This window comes from Halichoerus grypus, chromosome 7 (assembly GCF_964656455.1).
Source record: "Halichoerus grypus chromosome 7, mHalGry1.hap1.1, whole genome shotgun sequence".
NCBI lineage: Eukaryota > Metazoa > Chordata > Mammalia > Carnivora > Phocidae > Halichoerus > Halichoerus grypus.
In genome coordinates, this window is record NC_135718.1 from 108,052,782 (window position 1) to 108,066,428 (window position 13,647).

The 13,647-nt window shown below is 35.6% G+C and overlaps 1 protein-coding gene across 3 annotated transcripts in view; it reads left to right on the plus strand.

The window, feature by feature from the left end:
- The window catches only part of RALGPS2 (Ral GEF with PH domain and SH3 binding motif 2), a 157,570-nt gene that overhangs the window by 61,209 nt on the left and 82,714 nt on the right, over positions 1 to 13,647 (plus strand). For all 3 annotated transcript variants that reach the window (XR_013449853.1, XM_036120919.2, XM_036120922.2), the window contains exons 6-7: positions 4,187 to 4,276; positions 9,800 to 9,892. Coding sequence is in view for 2 of the 3 variants with exons in the window: in XM_036120919.2 (XP_035976812.1) it covers positions 4,187 to 4,276; positions 9,800 to 9,892 (183 nt within the window). In the remaining variant the exon portion in view is untranslated. The remainder of the gene's footprint in view (positions 1 to 4,186; positions 4,277 to 9,799; positions 9,893 to 13,647) is intronic.

Consider the following 13,647-nt stretch of genomic DNA (forward strand, 5'->3'; position numbering starts at 1 on the left):
TCTTAAATCATTTTCAACATTTTATTTTATAATTTCTGTGTTATTATCCGAAGACCTTGGAGTTCTAATTCTGTGTTATGTCTGCTGATCCTTACACAAAATGGTTTGTTTTCTTAAGCATTTTATAATTTTAGATTGAGAGCTCATATTCATTTAAGCTTTATGTGTGCTTTATCTGTGGGACTTCTGCTGCTGCCTGGATTGAGGGTATATCTCTTCTGAAATGCTTTTGTTTGCTTTTGCTGGTACCAAGGGCTATAATGACTTAGTTCAGTTTTTCATAAGTTTTGGTTAGGAACATCCATACTTTGCTATAGTGAAAATTTAAACTCGAAATCCACTTAAGGGCTCGTTACAAATTCTTATGAAAAACTTATTTTTCTCCATCTCCTGTATTTGTCTTCCCCTGCCAGTAAGTGAATTGTTTTAGCCTCCATTTTCACCAAGATTATAGCACTTTGACAATCCCTTAGATAGACATAGTGGTGGTAGAAGAGAGATGGGCGACTTGTATATATCTTGGGAGGAGTATTAAATCCTGAGCCCCTACATCACTGAGAGAAAATCCTCCATGGGCAGCTGCAGTGCCCTTTCTTTTAACCACTGCTTTGCCTTTGTTTCCTCCTCCTTTTTTTTTTTTCCGCCTGCCTCTAGGGGAAATCCTTTCTTTCAAGTTAGCCACATGTTTTTTTAAAAAAGAGTTTGTTGTCTTTAACCCAACATTTCTAGGTTTTTATATAAACAGTTTCTCAGGTTATTTGGTTCACTGTATTCCCCAAAATGAAGTAGATGAAAGTTTTTTAAAAATAAGATTAAACCATTAAAATAGGGATATAGGGCAAGCATGTCTTTCACTGAATTTTATATTCAAGTTATATAGTTATATATTCAAAATTTTTCTGAGTTGGTCAGAATTTTTCATCACAGTAAAATTTTTTTACCATACAAAAACATTGTTATAATATTCACAAATTTGACTTTAGATTTTAAGCATATTATTCTTAAATAAGCCAATAAGTTGTCAGAGTCAGATATGCCACATTGTACCAAAAGCTTTTATCCTTATTCCAGCATATTATTCTTAAATAAGCCAAAAAGTTGTCAGAGTCAAACATGCCACATTGTACCAAAAGCTTTTATCCTTATTCCAGATTACAATTGATCCTATAATCTTACTGAGTTACTCCATTACTCTATTGATTTCTGCTAGTAGGGTCATAGGAGATTTGAAATAGCAGATTATAAAAGAAGTTAGAGTCTATTACAAGAAACCTATCTGCACCATTATTATTTTTTTTTTAAGATTTTATTTATTTGAGAGAGCAGGTACGAGCGTTGGGGGGGGGTGGACAGAGGGAGAGGGAGAAGCAGACCGCTCGCTGATCAGGGAGCCCTATGCGGGCTTGATGTGCGGCTCGATCCCAGGACCCTGGGACCATGACCTGAGCCGAAGGCAGATGATTGACTGACTGAACCACCCAGGCGCCCCTTGAAATGCTTTTATAAAGAGACATTTTCCCTCATCTGGTATTTGCTTGCCCAGAGGTTCATTTCCTATAAGCAAGGAAGGATGAATGTTTGATCCTTCTCTTTATTTAATAATTTTGAAGATAATGAATTGGTGTTCCTCTAATAGTGACCAAGTAGTTTTTTATTTTTTAATACCATTATGAACTCATAAATTTAGCTGCATATGATGTGTTTCAACCCATTGTGGTTATTATCTTTATTGAGACGAATATTGTTCCATCTTTGGCCAGTGGAAGTCTATGCAAGTTGGCATTCATGTCCTTTGTCACAACCCTAGTAGTCTTGAATAGTTCCCTTGCCACCTGGTATACAAAGATGTTTCGGGTTCATTTGGTCCATTACCTGTCCCCCACCTGGAATCAACATTTCTTTAATAAGTCCTGGTTTCTTATGGGGGGAAGTGGACCTGAATGCTAGGAATGCTCATTGCTATCAGAATGACAATTTCTTTGCCTTGTTCAGCAGAGATAGCTAGGATATCTGTGTGTTATGCACATACACATACAACTATTTAAAGATAAAGCATCTCATGAGTTCATATTGATACTTCTAATTCGAATTCAGGACCAGAGTTTTACTTCCAACTCTTCTGTATTACATCCATATGTTCTTTCTTCCACACCCAGAATTCTGGTTTTCAAGGGACATAGGACATGATACAATACCCTGTCATATACTCATTTGCTTTATCCTACATAACAAAAAACAGACTCAGAATAATAATACTAATACCAATAATGTTATAAACAGATGTTTTGCAGATGTTCTCTTTTTTATAATTGCACTATATATTGTCTGAGCATATCGGCATTATATAATGTACTCTCTTTCTAACCCTCATTAAAGTACCATCCTTATGTTGGTGTTTCTCTAGGCATTTTGGTTGCCTGAAGCTCGTTCTCTGTTACAGTACTCAGGAAGGGCTCATTAAAACAGTAATGCCTGAATTCTTGAATGCTGACAAATTTTCCTCTCCTCTGTATAAGATTTTCCTTCCTTGATATTATATTAATCCATTTTTTTTCCTGACAGTGTTGCTGTTGAAAAGTCTGATGATAATTACATTTTATTTTCCTTAAAAATTACTGTATCTTTTTGTCTCTATGGCCGACAGATTTTTTTCCCCAGTAATTTTATTGAAGTGTATCTTAGTGTCGGTCATTCTGGATCAGTATTCTCAGGTGTGGTTGGCTTTAGCTAGGACTGTCAACTGGGGAGCACCTACACTTAGCCTTTCCAGCATGGTGGTTGGACTTCTTACGTGGTAGTTCAGGAATCTCAGACAGAATGTTCCAGCAATCAAGGCAGGGGCTGCGTGCTCTTTTATGACCTTGTCCTGGAAGTTAGCATCAATTTCGTTCATCTTCTGTTTATCAAAGCAGTAACAAACCTGTCCAGATGACTTTCAATGAAAAGAATGACAAGAACTTTGGGGCCATGTTTTAAAATCTTGATGGTATTTGTCTTAAAATTTGTCTCACATTAAATTTAATAAAGTCAGCGATTATGCAGTTTAGATTGAGTTCATGGGTAATATTGGCTATGATTGTTGATCAAATATCTAAAGTATAGCTTTTGATATATTTTAGAAGTAAACTTTATCAGAATCAGGGATAATAATTGCCATTAGTAGCCCAGATATAGTAACAGATAGGAAGATGGTTTTGTAAAATATATACATTTTATATTTACATATATATCTTTGTAAAATATATACAAAATATGTACATTTTGGCATTTTATTGATGAAATATTTCTCACTAAAACAGGGAGACGAAATGTGAGGCAGGGCGCTATTTTTTGCACTGTCATTTCTTAACTAATACACTGTTTTTAGATTTAGAAGTTTAAGCCAACTGATAGTGCTTTGATTTTCTTTTCATAGTAAATGAATTAAAAATATGTTACATTATATCATATGGTAAGCAAACTACTTTCATCAGAGTAGATAGAGCATTTTAGTAGTGTGATAGATCTAGTCTGCCTTCTGATGAATGATTTTTAATGTTTTGAAAGAAATTGTGAATATGGTTTATGAATTAGAGAATGCATTACATGATTTTTAAAATACAATCTTAGTTTAATTTTAGAATAACTTACATATTTCTTTATGATATTTCATTTTATTCATACCAAGAAACACTTGGGATTCTTCACACTTACAATTATGCTTAGTGTAAATAAATGGCAATGTGAGATTACACAGCCACAGGAAAAGCATGCTATAAGTAGCATATTTTATAATGTCTGCTCTTAAAGCATATCTAATCTGCCACGGTGTTTCAGAATACAGCAAAATCACACGTATTGGTATAGTGTTCTTGTTGTATCACTCTGGTTTTATTGCATTCTTCTGTTAGCTCTTTTCCTTCAAAACTTCTGTTTGCTTTTACAAATCAAAAATCATAGTGATGTTTTTGTGTATGTACACACATACATATCTATATCTGTCTCTGTGCATATACATATCGTACATATATGAAGTTTATGCAACATCCAAAGATTGGGTATATATCCAATTGGGGGGTGTGCTGGGAAAGAGAAAGTATGGTTTATTAACCAGCTATAGGTAGTTCATCAAGTAGTTCCTGTCATTAATTGGATCCTAGTGAGTGAAGAATCTTGCCATTCAACTATTTATCGTTTTTATTTGCAGGTAAGCTTTTGGGTTGTTAGAGAAATTCTTCATGCTCAGACATTAAAAATCAGAGCAGAAGTTTTGAGCCACTATATTAAAACTGCTAAGGTAAGAAAACTTTTGTTTTTATTTTTTGAGAGTCCCAACCATTCAGCACTGTTTGTGAGTCAATGTTTGCCTGTGACACCTTATTTACTATTTATTGACCCTGGAAAATAAGGCCTATTGATTAGTATGTCAATTTTTTCAATTGGGTGCCTGTTTTCTTTGCCTTTTCTTTATTCTCCTATCTTCCTCCCTTTTATATCTTTCCTCCCTCTCTCAGAGTAGCTGGATTATATTATTTATTTGACTGGATAAGTAGGCAGAGATCAGATTATGGTGAAGTATGACAGTTACAAAATATTGGACTCTTGTGCACGTAATTGGGAAAGCCTTACGGGATTAAGTAGGAAAATACATACCAGTTATTTGCTTTTGAAATATATCAGATTATGGTGAAGTATGACAGTTACAAAATATTGGACTCTTGTACACGTAATTGGGAAAGCCTTACAGGATTAAGTAGGAAAATACATATCAGTTATTTGCTTTTGAAATACATCACTGCCAACCATGTGGAGAATGAGAAGACTTTATTTGTAAGAGAATAATATAAAGAGGATATTAACAAAATATGTTAATTGAGTAGTTGTTGTATGGCACGGATAATAAATGCAGCAAGAGAAAAGGAACATGGATTTCAAGGATGGTCAGAATTGAGAGAGGAGGGGGTGAACAGGGCATTTCACAGGAGGATACCAATAATTTATTAAAACTCATAACTCCAAATTTACGTTAAGTTCACTAAAAGGTGGTATAATTGTAGCCACATTCTTCATTATTCTTGTAATAAATACATAACTTACCTCACATCCGAATGAAAGTGGATTAAAATAAGAATACCTTTTTTACAGTTTTAAATTACTGTAATTATTGTAAAATTGTGGTTGCTGTGAGTTGTAACATATTTTCCTTGAGCACCTGGGAACAATTGTATTCTAGCATTCTGTGGCACTAGGTGGCAGAGCTAGCTTTGTAAATATGATATTTTGTGGCAGTGTCATAAAACTTTTAAAACGTTCTCTGTGATATGTTCGATAAATACTGGGTTTTGCTAACAAATTCATGTCTTTTCTCCATAAAGTCTGAATTTGTTTTATTTTTTCCTGGTATTTTTGTGCTTTGCACATTCCATTCAAAACCACCAAATTCTAGGGGCGCCTGGGTGGCTCAGTTGTTAAGCGTCTGCCTTTGGCTCAGGTCATGATCCCAGGGTCCTGGGATCGAGCCCCGCATTGGGCTCCCTGCTCAGCGGGAAGCCTGCTTCTCCCTCTCCTACTCCCCCTGCTTGTGTTCCCTCTCTCGCTGTGTCTCTCTGTCAAATAAATAAATAATCTTAAAAAAAGAAAAAAGAAACCAAATTCTGCCTTTCAGGCTTGCTGTTACCCTCCTCATCAAGTAATCATTTAATTCCAGTTCAGACTCTAAGTTATTTTTGACAGTGGTTGCTTTCGTCCCAAGCCCTAAGTTCATAACCTTTTTTGTTGTGTACCGTCTCTTAAAAATCCCTCTATTCTGCCTCTCTGCCTTCTGTATTCAGTCTGTATAAAACAGGCAGGTCTTTTTCTTCTTTTAGTAGATTGTATGAGTTAGGGTTCTCTAGAGTGAGAGGATAAATACACATATATATAAAATATATAAAGAAAAATTAAGGAATTGGGTCCAGTAGTTGGGGGAAGGGGCTGGCTAGTGTGAAATTGATTGTAGGGCAGGTGGACAATCTAGAAACTCAGGCTGGAATTGGAGGTGCAGTCTTGAGGCAGAATTTCTTCTCTCAGTTTTTTTTGTTGTTTTGTTTTGTTTTTTTTTTTAAAGATTTGTATTTATTTATTTGAGAGAGAGCATGAGAGGGGGGAGGGTCAGAGGGAGAAGCAGACTCCCCGCTGAGCAGGGAGCCCAGTGTGGGACTCGATCACGGGACTCTGGGATCATGACCTGAGCTGAAGGCAGTCGCTTAACCAACTGAGCCACCCAGGTGCCCCCCTTCTCTCAGTTTTTGTCTCTTAAGCCATTTTAGCTGATTAGATGCAGCCTACCATATTATCAAGTGTAATCTCTTTTAATTAAAATCAACTGATTATAGATGTAAACCATATCTACAAAATGGCTCCACAGCAACACCTAGATTAATGTTTGATTAAATAACTGGGTACCATAGTCTAAATCAAGTTTGATACATAATACTGATCACAGAGACACACAAAAAATTTATAAAGTAGATTTAAGGTATCAAAAGGATGATAAAGTGGATATCCATGTACCCACTGCCCTCTTTGAATTCCCATAGGTCTCCTCATATGCGATCCCCTACCCTCCCACTACAAAAGGAACCATTGCCCAGAATTTTGTTTGCTTTTCTTATATAGTTTTATATATGTGTGTGTGTTTCTGAATCATATACTGTATGTTTTTCAATTTTGTTTAAATCATTTCCTAATTACTTTTATATTTTTAAAACTTGGGTTTTTTTTACTCAGCACTGTTACTGAATGGTTTCGGGGTATATCTCTGTTTAGAGTGCTCTGTTGTTTGCATATACCACAAATTCTTCAATATACTCTAGCTTGGATAGTTTTGAAATTTTTGTTGTTATAAACACTACTGCTTTGTAGGAGTCTCTAGGTGCTCATGTGGGGGTTGAAGCACTAAAATATAGAGAGAACAGTTAAATTACCTTTAAAGAAATGACAATTAGATAACTTTCATTGAATGTGATGAGAATGAACTTTTTTTTCTGTGTTGGCCATTTAGGTTTTCTCTCCTGAAATGTCTGTTCAGGATCTTTGAACAATTTTCTATTATGGTGTTGGTCTTTTATTGATTTTTGTAAGAGTTTTTTATTTAACTCTAGATGCTAGTTCTCTTTTACATGTTTTCATATGCATCATTCTATTTTTGACTTGCCTTACCACTTTTCATGTTATGTTTTGATATAGTTATTCTTAACTTTAGTAGTCAAACTTATTGATCTTTAATTTTGTCTTATTTAAACATACCTAATTTAAGAAAGTTTTATAGCTTTGATTTTTGTACTTGAGTATTTAATCCATGTGGAATAAATTTTTATGTATGTATGGATTATGGATTACTATTCATATTTTTCATATGAATAATAATTCTGGCACCATTTTTTAATTGAGGTATAATTGACATACAGTATCCTGCTAGTTTCGGGTGTACATCATAGTGATTCAGTGTTTTTATACATTATGAAATTATCTCGATAAGTCTAGTTACCATACAAAATTATTATAATATTTTTTACGTCACATTTCCATGACTTACTTACTTTAGAACTGGAAGTTTGTACCTCTTAATTGCCTTTGCCTGTCTCATCCACTCCCCCAAACCCTTCCCTCTGATAACCAACAGTTTATTTTCTATAAATCTGTTTGTTTTGTTTGTTCATTTGTTTTGTTTTTTAGATTCCACATATACGTGAAATCATACCGTATTTGTCTTTCTCTGATTTATTTCACTTAGCATAATACCTTCTATGTCCAACAAGGTTATCACAAATGGCAAGATTTCATTCTTTTTTTATGGCTAAGACTGCATTGTATCATAGATACCACATCTTCTTTGTCTGTTTATCAGTGGGCACTGGGTTGCTTCCGTTGTAAATAATGGCTATTGTAAATAATGCTGCAATGAACATAGGGGTGCATATATCTCTTTGAATTGGTGTTTTCATCTTCTTTGGATAAATACCCAAAATAGAATTGCTGGATCATATGGTAGTTCTATTTTTAAATTTTTGAAGAACCTCCACAGTGCTTTCCATAGTGACTGCATCAATTTATAGTCCCACCAGCAGTGTGTGAGCAGTGTTTTCCCCACATACTTGCCAATGCTTGTTATTTTGGGGTTTTTTTGGTGTGTTTTTTTTTTTTTTTGATAGTAGCCAATCTGACCAAATGAGAGGATCTCTCATTGTGGCCTTGATTTGCATTTCCCTAATGATTAGTGATGTTGAGGTCTGACACCATTTTTAAAAATCCTTTGTTAAAGTGATCTTTATTTTATTTAACCTGGAAGTCTCTTTATGTCACCTTGTTCTTATAAAATGCTATTCCAGTGGTGCCTGGGTGGCTCAGTCGGTTAAGCGTCTGCCTTCAGTTCAGGTCGTGATCTCAGGGTCCTGGGATCAAGCCCCACGTCAGGCTCCCTGCTCAGCAGGAAGCCTGCTTCTCCCTCTCCCCCTTGCTCCTGCTCTCTCTCTCAAAAAAAAGAAAATCTTTAGGAAAAAAAAAATGCTATTCCAGACTTAGAGTTTTGTGTGTTTGTTTTTTGTTTTTTACTCTGCTTGGGATTCCTTGAGCTTCCTGACCCTAGGAATTAATGTCTTCTCAGTAATCTAGGAAAATAATCAGCCATCATGTCTCAGATACTGTTTCTACCATTACTTTTTTTCGTCTTCTTCTGCAACTCCAGCTAGATAAATGTTGGCCTTTTTTCTCTATGTTTCATGTCTCTTAACCTTTGTTTCACATTTTTTAAAAACTCTTTTATGTTGCATTCTAGATAATATCTTCATATTTAATCTTCATTTTATTTGAGGCCAATAACTGATATTGTTCTCCATTTGTAAATTCTTGGTTCCTTATGTTTTTTCATTTTCCATTTTTTTAAATTGAGTCTGTTGAGTTCATATTTCTTGAAACTTTATGGGAATTCTTTGAGACCTGAGCTAAGGTGATATATTGGTCAGAGTTCTCCAGAGAAACAGAAACCCTCCTCTTTCCTTAGCTCTAATGTTCAAAACAGGCATTTTTGCCTTGGAGTCTCTTGGTGGTGGGCAAGGACCATTCTAAATGATTTTCAGATAGGACCATTAAGATGTAAGCATCTGGTATTATGAGGAAATCTGGGAAATTAGCAATAAATACATAAATAAATAAATATCAAGTAGATCTCTTGGCAAACTGATGGAGCCTAATGTTAGGTAGGAGTCTTGCAAGGAGACTGTAAAAAGCAAGGTCTAGTATTGGGAAGTGAGTGGCATGAGTGAAGAACAGAGAATCAGAGGATTTGGGTGGGAGGAAGAAGGGAATTAAGGACTGTGGAAAGCAAGTTTGAACCCTAACCCTGGAATTATGAGGGTACTGAGTAGAAAACCAGATCAGGATCCTGGGCACAGACCCTTTCTTAAAACTGGGATCATAAGGCAGGGGGTTGGTATTTCAGTATAAGGAAGGAGACTCCTTACTAGAAAATGGGGTGCATGATCATATTGGGTAAACTTGATACTGAGCCATAACTTTGGTTTTCTTAATATATTCCTGAACTAGAGGTAGATTTGTTCCCAGAGCTTGGGGTCAATGCCAGGTTAGAATGTGGAAGTTCTGTTGTGGGCTAAAATCAACTTATTGTAAACATAATGGGTACACTAAAGACGAATCTTGCTGATGAGGGTGAGAAGTACTAGAACACTACCAATTGCCTAGATTTTACTTGTTAATCGAAAGTTTTCTTATATTTATTCTCATTATTTTTTATCTCTCCTCCCCCTTTTTCTTAAATCTTCAGAAACTGTATGAGCTGAATAACCTTCATGCACTTATGGCAGTGGTTTCTGGCTTACAGAGTGCCCCAATCTTCAGGTTGACTAAAACATGGGCGGTAAGTCATCTTCCTAGTTAGTGAAAGGGTTAGACTTCCTGTTGGAAGTAAAGATGTATTTATTTCTTTTGTAGTTCTTAGTAAGGTTAATATTATAATAGATAAGGACCTTTAAATTAGTTTATACTCTATTTTTTTTTTGAAACCTGCTTTTTCCTCTCTCAAGTGTTACACTAGACTTGCCAGGTAATTTTGGGGTAAATTATAGCTTGGTACTTGGGTTTTGCCATTTAGGAAATCATTTTTGTAGAATCTGTGTAAGCATCTTTGACAACATAGCATTTCATGTTTACTGATGGGGAAGTGTAATTTTTATTTTTGCATTTAATGCAGTTTTTTTGCATTTAATCTTGTAAAGATTAAGCTTTTGCAAAGTTCAAGGAGAACATCTAAATTGCAACTTTCAGAATATTTACTTATTTAGATTTTCATTATCTTTTAGTCAGTAAACTTAGATTTTTTTCCCCTCAGGAATAATGAAAAATTGGGTAGTTGACATGGGATTATGCAGTGTTGCTGCACATTCTGATATATGTTAATTGTATTTGGTTCTATCACTTTGACAAGGTCAGTCAGGGTGTGAATTTTGACTTCTGCAAATCTATGTACTTCCATATTTGAGTGACGTGGTACTGGCCTCAAGCTTTCTAGGTATTTTTCATTTAGATTTTATATAAGTAAAATTTCATATCCGATTAAATCTGTTCTTATTTAATAGTATTCTTTGGTGTTAAGGAGGAATGATTTTAATACATTTTATACAAAGGATTACTATATTCTTGGGATCCTGTGATAAAGAGATGACTAACTTTTAAAAGCTTCTTTTTTTCCTGGCTAAAGTATAACTGTTTTTAATTAGCCTAGTATTGCTTTTACTTTTCATCGTATCTGAAGAGACAGATGTTTCTCATGAAAACCAGGGTGATTTTCTGTATTAGAAGAAAGACATTAATATGGAAGAGCTTATGATCCTCTTTATATTTTATTTGCATTTTAGAAGCACCTGGGTGAAGGGTTTCCTTACTTTAAAAAAATTCCTTTTAATAAGATGGCCTTTCTCTCTTTTCTTAGAATTTGAATTTCACTGGTGAATGGAAATGATTATAAATATACAGTAATGAATTCCATCTTTGAAGTTTTAGGGAAAAGAATTATACTCTGATTTATATTGTGGTTCAGAAATGAGATACATTTTCCTCAAGTTAATTTTTATTTTCTTTGAAGATATTTTTGTTGTCTCCCTCATGTATTTGCATGGAAAAGAATTTTTTATTTAGTAACAGTTTCATTATTAATCTGAATAAAATCTTTAGTGTTTATTTTATTTATTTTTTTTTTTAAAGATTTTATTTATTTATTTGACAGAGAGACACAGCGAGAGCAGGAACACAAGCAGGGAGAGTGGGAGAGGGAGAAGCAGGCTTCCCGCTGAGCAGGGAGCCCGATGTGGGGCTCGATCCCAGGACCCTGGGATCATGACCTGAGCCGAAGGCAGACGCTTAACGACTGAGCCACCCAGGTGCCCCAAAATCTTTAGTGTTTATATTAAATTTAAAATAGTCTATACTGTGCCAGGCACTAACTGCTTGGCATACAGCAGTAAATGATACAAAGTCCCATTCTTATGCAGCTAACATTCTACTGGGAAAAGATAAGCTGTAAATAAATAAATGATATATCATAAATAGTGATGAATGCTCTGAAGAAAAATAAAGCAGATTAAAGGGGATAGAAGAGAAAACAGGGTAGTATTTTATATAGTACAATCAACCCTTAAACAACACAGAGATTAGGGATGCCAACCCCCCTGCACAGTCAAAAATCCACATAAAACTTGACTCCCTCCAAACTTAACTACTAATAGCCAACTGCTGACTTGGAAGTCTTACCAATAACATAAAGTTGATTAACATGTATTTTGTATGTTATGTATATCATATACTATATTCTTACAATAAAGTAAGATAGAGAAAAGAAAATGTTATTAAGAAAGTCATAAGGAAGAGACTATGCATTTACAGTACTGTGCTATAAAAACTTCACGTGTAAGTGGACCTGCCTAGTTCAAACCCATATTATTAACTGTATATGGTAAGAGAATCTCTGTTAAGTGACAGTTGGGTAGAGAGCTGGAAGAACTGAGAGAAGCACTTGTGTGGAGATCTGGGAGAAGAGAATTTCAAGTAGAGGTGATAGCCAATACAAAGGCCCTGGTAACCTTCAAAGAATAGCAGGGTGGTCAGTATTGACAGAGTGGAATAAGCTATGGAGTAGTTGATGGTAGGAGATGAGTCCAGAGAGGTCACCTCAAATCAGATAAGGGAGATGCTATTTACTGATATTCTGGGGATACTATAGGGAAGGAGTGTGTTGGTGGTGGGGCAGGGAGGTTCTCTTTTACACATACCAAGTTTGAGTTGGCTGATAAATACCCATGTGCAACTGTAAGGTCAGAGTTAGGTGTACAAGTTTAAGGGAGGAGTTGGAGTAAGGGAGGAGTTGGAGCTAGAGATGTATTTTTTTTTTTTTTATCATCAGCATAAACATAGTATTTAAAACATGAGATTGGATAGGATCACCTGAGTCGTAAGTACAGATGAAGAGCCCTGGAAGCCTCCAAGATTTAGAGATTGGAAAAATAAGGGATCAACAGAGGAAATATCACAGTGGGAGTTTTCCACAGTCAGGTAATGAAAATGTTTCAAGAAAGAGTGATCACCTGTGTCAGATGCTGCTAAGAAGTTGAATAAGGTGAGAACTTTGAGATGGCCATTGGATATGGCAGTTGGAGAGGATTGGCAACCTTGCCAAGAGTGGTTTCAGTATAGTGGTGGAGTGAAAACTGATTGGATTTGAGAGAATGTGGAGAAAAAAATGGGACAGCAAGTATAGAGAATGCATTTGAGGAATTTTGTCGTAAAGGGCGAGGTTGAGGTGCTGCAGAGAAATCTGGCAGCTAGAGGGGAATGTAAGACAAAAGATTTGTGGCATTTTGTTTTGTTTTTGGAAATGAGAGCCAGGACAGTATGTTTGTATGCTGGTGCAAAGACCTAATAGAAAGAAAAATGGTAGAGCAAGAAGTTACTCTAGCAATACCCTTGATCAGGCAGGAGGGAATTGATCCAGTACTATAGTGGAGCAGGAACAGTTTATCCATGTTAACAGTAGAGAAGGGGATGCATTTGGTTACAGATGCAGGTAAGTTGGTAGATGTGGTGGTGAGATTCTGTAGAAATTCTTCTGATGTTTGTTTCTTAAGACTTACATAAAGCAGAGTCATTATTTGAAAGTGATGGGGGAGAGGTGTTAGAGGTTTGAAGAAAGAAGAACAGATGAAAGTCATCTTAGAAGAGTGTGAGAATGAATTAACTAGGGAAACAGGGTAGGTTTGGTATGGTAGGCCTTATGATTGAGATTTTTGGTCATGAATTTAAGGTGAAACCAGTCATTGAAGTCATGTATTCTCTAACCAGGTGCAGGTGCTCAGCATAAGCCTGGAGTAATGATGAAAATTGTATTTAATCAGTGTTGGAATTTTTTAAGGCTTGTTTGTACCATAGAGGGGTCAAGGATAGCACAAGAGATAAAGTGGGTAAATGTACAAGTTGTTTTAGTGATAGGTAAGGAATTTAACCCAAGTAAGAGAGAGAGAAGGAAGAGTGAAAAAGTAGTGTTGGTAACTGGATTGGAAATTCTGGTGCAGTCAGTACTTACTGGATTCAGGATAACCAAGGGAGTAGTAGAGGCTGAGAGTG